At 46.1% G+C, this 12,346-nt stretch overlaps 1 protein-coding gene across 3 annotated transcripts in view; it reads right to left on the bottom strand.

Annotated features, from left to right (window-relative positions):
- Window positions 1-12,346, bottom strand: part of LOC147103137 (ficolin-1-like) — a 47,802-nt gene that overhangs the window by 11,025 nt on the left and 24,431 nt on the right. For 2 of the 3 annotated variants that reach the window (XM_085962470.1, XM_085962468.1), the window contains 4 exons: window positions 5,977-6,111; window positions 3,387-3,440; window positions 2,103-2,144; window positions 975-1,102 (listed from right to left, as the gene is read on the bottom strand). In XM_085962470.1, coding sequence (XP_085818596.1) covers window positions 975-1,102; window positions 2,103-2,144; window positions 3,387-3,440; window positions 5,977-6,111 — 359 coding nt within the window. The remainder of the gene's footprint in view (window positions 1-974; window positions 1,103-2,102; window positions 2,145-3,386; window positions 3,441-5,976; window positions 6,112-12,346) is intronic. The other variant, XM_085962469.1, reaches the window with a different exon arrangement.

The raw sequence follows: 12,346 nt of genomic DNA, 5'->3' as shown, positions 1-12,346 counted from the left end.
TGGGGCCTGCAGTTACACTCCTTTCGAATGGCCCTTATCTGCACGCCAAATCAGGTAACTTCATTGTTCCAATTTTGGCGGGCTGTTTTAAATAATTATAGTAATCTAAAATAACTGGTTTTAGATGGCCATTTATCGCACCTAATGGTCTGATGTCCGAGCTGTATTGTTATTAATGCATTCTAATCGGCCTGTCCAGCCTTGATGGCTTCCTTAAGCTGTTTCCGATTATTTATGCAGACAACTTGATGGCCTCAAGTATAGGCCTAACTAGTTCTGATCTGTCTACGATCTGGCTTAATGCATATTCAATGTTTGCTGTCTGCTTTTCCAAAACACAAAGTCCTTTTCACAGAAACTGCATTTTAGGTTTCGATTTCCCCAGCTGCTTGCGCTGCCACAGAGAGTCCGAGCTTTTTAAAATCTTGCAGGCTTTTGGTCACGAGGTGCGGACGCCATCTTTTGGGTACCCTGTTTAAATTGTCCATGCAGGGTCCCTTTTATTAATAACTTTGGGGAAATGTGGAAATTTTGCGAATCTTACACTGGTCAAGTGACGAATGTGCTGTAAATTCCATGTAACTTCGGTGGGGGCACAGAATAGCCAGTAGAGAATAGGACTCCCATTATACACCTTTTTCCTGATTTTCCTTTCCATTGCAGTAAATGTAAGAAGTCACACAACACCAGGTTATAGTGCAACAGCTTTATTTGAGGTCACAAGCTTTCGGAGCGCTGCTCCTTCGTCACCTCCGAAAGCTTGTGACTTCAAATAAAGCTGTTGGACTATAACCTGGTGTTGTGTGACTTCTTACATTTGTCCACCCCAGTCCAACTCCAGCGTCTCCACACCATTGCAGTAAATGGAATGAGGTGTAGAACGGGCCAATCTGCTACCGCCAAATTGGAATTTCACCCCCAACATCTCACAAGTAACACCAGGAAATCCAAAGAAGCTGAAATTATTCACTCACCAGCCATCCTCCACCATCTGTGTCCATATCACAGAACACCGTTAGTGACTTACAGATTTCCAGGTATATGGTGTACCAGCCACTCAGTGTTACTCCTCTGTCCTGCAACTGCTTACAGTTCCTAGCACCTAATGAAAAGGAAAGATGAGTGAGACTGAGAGATATTCAGTTTACCTCCAGCTTATATACATTTTGTTTATATCCTACGGCCAACTTTAGTCCAGTTTACGCTATGTTTTTGATTAGCCACTTGCAGAAGCCCACCATGCTTAAGAGTCTCCAAATCTAACTGTTGAGCAATCCACATAAGTAGTGTTTCCATTTGCCTATTACGGAGTGCATCCTCTGTCCCTGTAGGTCATCCACCTAAGTCCAGAGAATTTAGGTGCAGCTTGGCAATGACAATGTTTAGTGACTCTTCAGTGTGTGTAGAGGTACTGTGGGAATATAGCCAGCCAACACCCAACAGCTTACCAACAGAAAGCACCTGTAAACTTCCCACTGTTTGTCCAGCTAGGACCATCCTATTTATTAAAGCATCGGCTTCCAGGGTCTTTTTGGAGCTGAGTGGGAAGAATCCCAGTCCCAGTGATGTTTCTGCCCCTTAAGTTCCCATCAATCATTAACAGTACCCTGTAGCACACTGGTCTGTATGGCTCAGGTATTGGCTGAGTGGGTCTATTGACTTGGTTCCAGTCTCTCATTAACAGGCATATTATCTTGCAGCCAACTCAACCTCAAAAAGACATCATTTACCTCAACCCGAGGATGTTGGTCGTTAGGTAAACTTGCACTATATGAAAGGTAGGGTGGACTCTACCAAACCAATGGCACTGCTTTGGGACCAACCCTATATTAACTAGGTTTCATATTATCCTCAATTTGGGATTTCCATGGTATAACTACCTTGGCACGTTTAAAAAAAAAAGATCTGAGTTTAGAACATATACAGGATATCTCCTTCCTACCTTGTTACCGAGTTTACAACCCAGTACTCTTTGCTAAATCAAGATAAAGATTCAAGGTAACAAATCAGATTAACACAGCAAAATCTAGCAGTACATTTAATAAACAATCTCATAAAGAATGCAGCTTAGACTTTTTGATATAAATTGCTCTAAAACTTACCAGTATGACAGTTGTAAGAAGGACTCAGAGTGGTGCTTTCCCCTGTGTGAACAGCAGCAGCTTGTCAATGCCTCTCAGTGCTGTATAACACAACACGGCACCCAACACACAGTCACTTTTATAATAACTGGTTTACACAAAAAGTTGTATCATTTCATACCTTTGAAATTGGTTCACCGCATCTGAATATTTTGAATGTTTTAATGATAAGTAATATTTGATCTTAAATTGGATTTATGACTTATTCCACTAATGGTAGTAATTCATTTCAGAATTGCTAAAGGTATGAGAGGCAGGGCCAGCTTTACGGGTGGGTGACGTGGGCGAGCGCCAAGGATGCCATGCTCGGGGGGGGAGGGGATAGCGAAAGAAGACTTGGTGGGAAACCCTGAAACATTGATTGAAAGAAAAGTAAATTCAGTCATTTTTTTTTACACGCATCGTGAGCAGCAAATTGCTCTGCAGTCAGATTGAGCAGAACTTTCCTTCGCTCCCCGCCCCCAAACCCTTCAACAGGGCGCTCCAAGAGTGGGCTGCCAGTTTGTCTGATTGACAACCACGGGCGGAACAATCAGCGCACCCATCGGGAATGAGCAGCGACCGGAGGCGGGCTTGGTGTGAGCCGGGAGGAGGGAGCGGAGAACGGCCGCCACATGTGCAGCGCAGAGTGAGCTGGCTGTCTCACCTAGGGGAGCGCACAAGGAGGAGCGCTAAGAGCGGCACGGAGATCGCCAGGTAGGCCCGCAGTTACCAAGGCTGGTGGTGGGCGCCAGGTGAATTCAGGCAGGCTTCTAAATAAACCAATCAATCCATAAAATAAACAAAAGAACCTCTGTGTTTAATGCACAGACTTTTATTGAGCCTTGTTTAAGAGAGGGGAGTTTTTAAAATATTTAAATATGTAATAGTTGGGATTTGGGAGTGAGTCGTAGGTGAAAGTTGCTTAGAGAATGCAAGCCCATTGACAGGTTCCCTGTTTTTAATGGAGGCAATGTGGTTTAGACATTTCTTTTCGCTAATACTACTAAACACTTAGGTGGGTGAAATTCCCACGTCATTAACTCTGTTTCTCTCTCCACGGATGCTGCCTGGCCTGCTGAGTATTTCCAGCATTTTCTGTTGTTATTTCAGATTTCCAGCATCCGCGATATTTTGCTATTGACAAAATATAAATTCGTCCAGGGCGCTATTTTCGCTTTGATCTACCCCGATGAGCGGGTCACTGAACTGATTGTAATACGTATTCAGCATTTATTGAACAAAGGTTTTTCTTGAAATATTTACCTCTTTCCCCCTTTGGTCCAGCTTTCCCAGGTATCCCTGGATCACCCTTATCTCCTGCGACAAATGTTAAAAACACCTGTTGACATTTGTGAAACTGATACACTCAGAAATCCTCGGTCAGTGATCATCACAAATCTAAAATGATGTCTATACATTGTAACGTCAGACATGTAACTACATTTTAAATATTTTAAGTAATTAACAGAAATGCCAGGAAGAAAAAGTTAAAGATAATTTTTATCTGCTTTGTTGGGATGAAAACCAGTTTTATTCTCAATTACTCACCCACATTTATACAGTGTTTGAAAAGCTGTACATTTAATTCTCTGTTGTACGTATATTCCACATGAAAATTCAATGAAGTCTCTTGAAAGTTATACTATAATCTAATACCCTTTATGGTTGACTACTGATTGAATTGAGGCCCATTCATTCAAACCCCTGCAGATATTTCACTACCATCACAATCTAATGGTTCTATCAATTAGGAATGAGGATTGACTTTAGGAAGACAACTAACGCCTTTGACAAACTCAGGACATCCCAAAACACTTTACAGCCCAGCTTTAGAATGAAAGTTGGATGCTCCAAATCTTCTGTTTATGGATCTGAATAGTTTGAATTCTTAAAATCCAAAACTCAGACTTGAAGAAGATGAAATCCAACTCCTTGAAAAGTGAGTTATTTGGATAAATCTGATATCTGACTCAACTCATTTGGATTCAGAAACTACCTTCGAACTCATTTCATGTGATTCGTAGCTGCAAAATGAACTCAAACATGTTCCTTTACAGGATTACCATTCAAATGAAGATATTGCCATATCATTATCAACATTGAAAGGCTTGCATTTATAGAACTTTATCATATCTCTTGGACACATCCCTTAGTGGCTCCCATTGAATGAATTACTTTGAATACCGTGGTTATTGTTATGTTGTTAATTGCAGCAGTCATTTTGGACGTAGCAATATCTCACAAATAGCATTGAAATGAATGACCAGTTAATCTACTGAGAACTTTGCTCATCTTCAAATATTGGAATAGGATCTCTAACACCCACCTGAACTTTTGAAACAGGCAGACTAATACCACAGGAGCAAGGATGTCTTGCTGCAGTTGTACAGGGCCTTGGTGAGACCACACCTTGAGTATTGTGTGCCGTTTTGGTCGCCTTATCTGAGGAAGGATGTTCTTGCCATGGAAGGAGTGCAGCGAAGATTCACCAGGCTGATACCTGGGATGGCAGGAATGACGTATGAGGAGAGATTGGGTCGATTAGGCTTATATTCGCTAGAGTTTAGAAGAATGAGAGGGGATCTCATTGAAACTTATAAAATTCTAACAGGACTAGACAGACTAGATGCAGGAAAGATGTTCCCTATGGCAGGGGAGTCCAGAACCAGGGGTTACAGTCTATGGATAAGGGGTAAGCCATTTAGGACAGAGATGAGAAGGAATTTCTTCACCCAGAGAGTGGTGAACCTATGGAATTCTCTACCACAGAAGGCAGTTGAGCCCAATTCATTAAATATATTCAAGAAGGAGTTAGATATATTTCTTAAGGCTAAAGGGATCAAGGGATATGGGGAGAAAGCAGGGACAGGGTACTGAATTTGGATGATCAGCCATGATCTCATTAAATGGCAGAACAGGCTCGAGGGGCCGAATGGCCTACTCCTGCTCCTATCTTCTATGTATCTAATACTTCCTCAGTATTACATTGGAGTGTAGCCTTTATTTTATGCTTACATTCTGGAGTGGAGCTTGAACCGATAACCTGTGACTTAGAGCTGAAAGTGTTACCTACTGAGCCAAGCTGACACTTTCTTTGCTCCTTTCTGTCTGGTTTTCTGAAACTCTCTGAGCTTATTCTAAAATAGAATTAGCAAAATTAACTAAGCCCCAGAACTGAGAGGGCTGCATTATAAGGAATGTTTTCCTTTAGATGAAATATTAAACCAAAGCTCTGTCTCCCTGTTCCAGTCATTCAGCTGGACATTACTGTTTTATTCATTCACGGGATATGGGCATCGCTGGCAAGGCCAGCATTTATTGTCCATCCCTAATTGCCCTTGAGAAGGTGAAGGTACTCCTACAGTGCAGTTAAGGAGGGAGTTCCCGGATTTTGACCCGCCGACGATGAATGAACAGCTGATATATTTCCAACTCAGGGTGGTGTTTAACTTGGAAGGGAACTTGGAGGTGGTGGTGTTGCCATGTGCCTGCTGCCCTTGTCCTTCTAGGTGGAAGAGGTTGCAGGTTTGGGAGGTGCTGCCGAAGAAGCCTTGGCGAGTTGCTGCAGTGCATCTTGTAGATGGTACACACTGCAGCCACGGTATGCCGGTGGTGGAGGGGGTGAATGTTTAAAGTGGTTTAAAAATTCCATGTCACTATTCCCAAAGAAACGATTCTCCCAGTCTCCTGGACATTCATCCCTCAATAGGTTAATTGGTCATTCATCTTAATCAGCATTTTGAATGGTAAGTCTGTATTGTTAGTGTTCACTTTGAGAACCAATCACTGCAATTATTCATTACAGGGAAAAGCTTCACGAAAAAGTGGGAGCGGGTGAGTATATATATCATACCTTTCAAACCACAACCCCCTCCATCTCCTTTGGATCCAGGAATCCCATTTATTCCTGGTGTCCCTGGTATTCCTGGCACTCCAGGCACACCAGCAGCACCCTGAACAATTGTACACGGGCTTGTAACCTTACATTCTTTGAAAGAAAAAGCACAAAACAGGATATTAGTGGTAGGGTTGAATAACAAGATTAGTCATTTTAAAGTTTTTGATCACTTGGAACACGGTTGAATAACAAGCAGCATGTAAATGTATTCTAATTGAAAGTCAATTACAATTCTACATTTTATGAGGTATTTTGTTAAATCCCATGGTCCAATATATCAAGCAGTTAATACACTACGGAATGAAAAGCTGCACTATTTTACTCAATCCTAGCTTCTAACACTAATCAATACTTACAATAAAATGAACAATAAAAGGCAACACTAGCAATGATCAGAATGATTACAGTACTGAGGAGCCATCTCTTGGCTCCATTTCAATATTCACAGGCACTCACTTTTGATATTTACTTTGACACGTTCAACACGTCTATGTCTTGGTCCCTTCACAGTGCTCCCTGATTGATGTATGTGTGGAACAGTGGGCAACTACGAGGTTTTGTAATCCATCCATCATTGGTTGCCTTTAATCAGTGTCCAAGTGAGTTGAATCTGGCCGTAGCTACCTCTTGGAGTTCGGACCCCAAAGTTGCCATAGCAGCAATGGGATTTTCACCTGTACCACCTGGGAATAAAGCATGGCCTGGGTAGTGTGCACCCATGACAGACTCTGCTTGATTTCCCCTCCACTTGAATTAATGGAAGAAAAATCAGGTGAGCTCTGTTACCTGCAATCCTTCCTGTCCAATATTCCTCCCTGTGCTCCACCCAAGCCATAATTCATGCCCAGACGGTATAGATGAAAATATACTAAGTAGAATCATAGAATCTTACAGCACAGGAGGTCGTCATTTGGTCCATTATGCCTGTGCCAGACTGTGCTAGTCTGTAAAAAATGCAACTCTACTGTTTGTCTTAGGAACATAGGAACAGGAATAGGCCATTCAGCCCCTCGAGCCTGTTCTGCCATTCAATGAGATCATGGCTGATCTACGATCTAACTCCATATACCCGTCTTTGACCCATATCCCTTAATACCTTTGGTTAACAAAAAGCTTTCAATCAGAGATTTAAAATTAACAATTGATCTAGCATCAATTGCCATTTGCAGGAGAGTTCCAAACTTCTACCACCCTTTGTGTGTAGAAGTGTTTCCTAATTTCACTCCTGAAAGGTCTGGCTCTAACTTTTAGACTATGCCCCCTAGTCCTAGAATCCCCAACCAGCGGAAATAGTTTCTCTCTATCTACCCTATCTGATCTCCTTAATATCTTGAAAAACTTTGATCAGATCACCCCTTAACCATTTAAATTCTAGGGAATACAACCATAATTTGTGTAATCTCTCCTCGTAACTTAACCCTTGAAGTCTGGGTATTATTCTGCTAAACCTACGCTGCACTCCCTCCAAGGCCAATATATCCTTCCTAAGGTGTGGTGCCCAGAACTGCTCACAGTACTCCAGGGTGTGGTGTAACCAGGGTTTTTTTTGTATAGCTGCAGCATAACTTCTACCCCCTTGTATTCTAGTCCTCTAGATATAAAGGCCAGCATTCCACTAGCCTTTTTGATTATTTTCTGCATATGTTCATGATATTTTAATGATCTATGCACCTGGACTCCCAGGTCTCTTTGGACCTCCACTGTTTTTAGCCTTTCACCATTTAGAAAGTACCCTGTTCTGTCCTTTTTAGGTCCAAAGTGGATGACCTCACATTTGCTTACATTGAAATCCATTTGCCACAGTTTTGCCCATTCACTTAATCTATCAATATCCCTTTGTAATTTTATGCTTTCATCTACACTGCCTACAGTGCCGCCTATCTTTGTGTCATCTTCAAATTTGGATTGATGACTTTCTGTGCCTAAGTCGTTAATAAATACTGTGAATAGTTGAGGCACAGGCTTGAGTGCTGTTTGTCTTCTCTACTTCGTATTAATGAGACCATTTGATAGTTTGTTCCACTGCTTTTTGAAGCCAAGGAGAGGATTTGGGGGCACATGATATATCCAGTAAGGTGAATAGTGACACAGGTTTCTGTTAAAATCTTGGGCTCACTCCAATAACCTAGAAAATGGACAGGTTAAGGTACATTCCATTAAAGTACAAAGGCTTACAATGACAACAACTTGCATTTATCTGCTGCTTTAAAGGTACAAAAACATCCCAAAACGCTTCACAGAGACAGAAGGAAAGAAATGGACGCTGAGCCAAAGAAAGAGAAATTAAGAGGGGTGACCAAAAGGAGGCCATTTGGCCCATCGCATCTGTGCTATCTCTTTGTTGGAGGAGCCAGCCTTTTGCTGGAGGTGCTAGCTGCCTTGCCATTATGGTTCACAGAGAGTGAGAGCTTGCTTATGGAAGTAGTCTTTGTCATTGAGCACCATAAAATATATCTTTGGAAAATTTCCAACACTGTACCGCCTTTCCCCAACCCCTCCCAATGATTGTAGAGGTGGCACATGGCCAGGCTTTTGCTACAGCTGGAGAAGTGGGCAGCCAGTAGCTGGGCCATGTCAGAAGCTGGTTCACAGAGGGTGAACGTAAGAACGTAAGAATTAAGAGCAGGAGCAGGCCAGATGGCCCCTCGAGCCTGCTCCGCCATTCAATAAGATCATGGCTGATCTTCGACCGCAATTCCACTTTCCTGCCCAATCCCCATATCCCTTGATTTCCTTAGTGTCCAAAAATCTATCGATCTCAGCCTTGAATATACTCAACGACTGAGCATCCACAGCCCTCTGGGGTAGAGAATTCCAAAGATAAGAGGGGCACCTCAAACCCAAAAGGCTCTCACAAATACACAGTCGTACGCCACCCTAACATATGTCATCCACTGGAGGAACACCGAGAAGAAGCACAAGGTTAGGTTGTTGAGCATATCAGTTGCACACTGCCACCAAGCGGAAGCATCTGTGCATGGCAGATTGGCTGATATTGTGGCAGAGCCACTGAGAGACTCTGAACAAGTGTACATAATTCCTTTTAACGATGTGTTAGCTACAGACTAAATCTGTACCATTGTATATACTGTTTACATGTACAGGGCGCGGGCCCTTTAAGAGCGCGGGCAAACGCGATGACGTCATGCCGCCGATCACGTGATCACCCTAAACGCGGGAAGAATGTGATGACGTCATGACGCCATCCACGAGACCGCCCAGGCAGTCCTCGTGGAGCCTCCAGCCAGTTAAGACCTGTATACATAGTTCTCTTGCATCAATCTGTTTAAACTCGTTAGTTTGACATTAAAAACCTTTTTGATTGATTGCCTGCATCGAACTCAATCTCTGGATAGGAATTTGACCATTCCTACATTGGTGACCCCAACTTTTGTGAACGGTATTCGCAAAAGGAACACAGCATGGAGAACAACGCTGCCTCGTTGAAGCTGCCGCAGTTCTGGGAGCAACAGGCGGCCTCCTGGTTTATCCAAGCTGAAGCCCAGTTCGCCCTGAGAGGCATCGTTGAGGCTCAAACCCGATACTTCTACGTGGTCTCCGCTCTCGATAGCTCCATCGCCTCGCGGATCGTCAGTCTTCTGGAAAACCCCTCGACGGAGCGCAAGTATGAGACCCTCAAAGCACGGTTGCTGCAGGTCTTCGGGCTCACGAAATCAGATTGCGCCCGTTGACTGCTCGCTATGCCCGGGATCGGGGACTCCAAACCTTCCGAGCTGATGAGCCACATGCTCACTCTCCTCGGCTCCGAACCGCAATGCTTTCTTTTCAGAGAGTTATTCCTCAGCCAATTGCCGGAGCAGGTGCAAGCGGCCTTGACCAGGTCCGAGGTCGAAGACTGCGCAGCGCTCACTGCCGAGGCAGATAAAATATTTGCAGTTACGCAGCAGTACTGCGCTGCCACGAGGCGCCCATCCCCCACAGATGCCGCCCCAGCTACTCAGCCTGCGGGGCTGTGCTTCTACCACGCCCGGTTTGGCGCGAAGGCGAGATGTTGCCGCCTTCCCTGCAGCTTCTCTCAAAAAAAAATGACAACTCCGTCCGATGAAGAGCGGGTCTAACGGGTGCCCCGCGGCCGCGATGGCAGTCGGCAACGCAGGCAAGCTGCTCTTTATCACGGATACCCTCTCCGGTCGTCGGTTCCTCTGCGACACCGGAGCGCAGTGCAGCATCCTACCCGCGTCAGCTCTTGATGTACAGGCTGGGAGGCACGGCCTTCCCCTCGAAGCAGCTAATGGCAGCGCTATTCGGACCTTCGGCAGACGGCGGGTCCAGGTGTGCTTCAGCGGCCAGCAGTTTGTTTGGGAATTTGTTACGGCCAAGGTTTCACACGCCATTCTCGGTGCGGATTTCCTGTGCGCCAACGGCCTCCGGGTCGATGTGCGGAACCGGCAGCTGATCAACGCGGCCACGTTTCACTCTATTCCTTGCCACCATAGTAACACCATGTCGCGCGCCGTCTCCTGCGCTTTCCCAACTCCGGATGAGTTCGCTCGCCTGCTAGGTGAATTTCCAGACCTGACCAGACCTACGTTCTCCTCTACGGCCACGAAACATGGTGTGGAACACCACATCACCACCACCGGCCCCCGGTCCACGCGCGGGCCCGGCGCCTCGAACCCGGCAAGCTGGTGGTCGCTAAGGCGGAGTTTGCAACGATGGAACGCCTGGGGATTATTCGCCGGTCGAATAGTCCCTGGTCTTCACCTCTCCTCATAGTACCGAAACCTGGCGGCGGATGGCAGCCATGCGGCGACTATCGGTGACTAAACGATGCCACCACTCCTGATCGATACCCGATCCCCCACATTCAGGATTTCTCTGCCCATTTGGCAGGAAACACCGTGTTTTCCAAGGTTGACCTTGTCCGAGGCTACCACCAGGTCCCGGTACACCCGCAGGGTGTTCAGAAGACCGCAGTCATCACCCCATTCGGCCTTTTCGAATTTTTTGAAGAACGCCGCCCAGGCCTTCCAGCGCCTCATGGACTCCGTGCTGCGGGACCTCAAGTTCCTTTTCGTCTATTTAGACGATATCCTCGTTACCAGTCGTAATAAGGAGGAACACATTGCGCACTTACGCACCCTCTTTCGATGCCTCAGCCAACACGGCCTGATTCTCAACCCGGCCAAGTGTCAGTTTGGTCTGCCCCACATTGATTTCCTTGGACATTGCATTACCTCGGAGGGAGCGGTGCCTTTGCAAGCGAAGGTAGAGGCGGTGACATCCTTTCCGCACCCGCAGAACATCAAGGCCCTACAGAAGTTCCTCGGAATGGTAAATTTTTACCACCGTTTCGTGCCTAAGGCAGCTCTGCTCATGCAGCCCCTGTACGAGGCCCTCAAGGGCAAGTCTGGCAAGGATCTGGTAAGCTGGACAGTTGACATGGATCGGGCATTCACCAACACTAAGAGCGCCTTGGCCAATGCGACCATGCTGGCGCACCCACTTCCAGGAGCCACCATCGCTCTCACCACCGACACGTCAGATTACGCAATCGGCGCTGTACAGGAGCAGTGGGTGAATGGGACGTGGCAGAGGTAGGCATTCTTCAGCCGTCAATTACGGCGCAACGAGCGAGCGTACAGTACTTTCGACAGGGAGTTACTAGCCCTTTTTCTGGCCATCCGCCATTTCCGATTCTTGTTGGAAGGACGCCCTTTCACTGCCTTCGTTGATCATAAGCCACTGACTTTCGCCATGGCCAAGACCGTCGAACCATGATCATCCCGGCAACAACGCCAGCTGACATATATCTCCGAATTTACTACGGATATTCAGCACGTGTCCGGTAAAGACAACCTGGTGGCAGACTGCCTCTTCCGCGCGACTGTGCATGCGGTCCAGCTGGGCATCGACTACGCCCTCATGGCAGCGGACCAAGTCTCAGACCCCGAAGTGCAGGCTTACCGCACCAACACCACTAGCCTCCAAGTGGCCGACGTCCGGTTTCATTCAGCTGGTACCACGCTGCTTTGTGACGTCTCCGTTCGGGACCCTCGTCCTATCGTGCCGGTCGCCTGGCGCCGCAAGGTGTTTGACGCTGTACATGGGTTGTCACACCCAGGTATGAAGGCTTCTCAGAAGCTAATGTCATCTAAGTTCGTTTGGCGGGGCATGCATAGAGATGTCCGCGACTGGGCCAACACCTGCGTAGTCTGCCAAAGGTCCAAGGTACAGCGCCACGTCAGGGCTCCATTGACCACCTTTGCAGTTCCAGAGCGATGGTTTGACCACGTCCACGTGGACCTGGTAGGATCACTTCCAACTTCCCACGGTTTTACGCATCTCCTGACCATAGTAGATC

This window comes from Somniosus microcephalus, chromosome 20 (genome assembly GCF_052327205.1).
Source record: "Somniosus microcephalus isolate GS21.2 chromosome 20, FLI_Smic_1.0, whole genome shotgun sequence".
In the NCBI taxonomy this organism is placed as follows: domain Eukaryota; kingdom Metazoa; phylum Chordata; class Chondrichthyes; order Squaliformes; family Somniosidae; genus Somniosus; species Somniosus microcephalus.
Note: the sequence above shows the minus strand (reverse complement) of the source record. Positions and strands in the feature narration are given on the sequence as shown.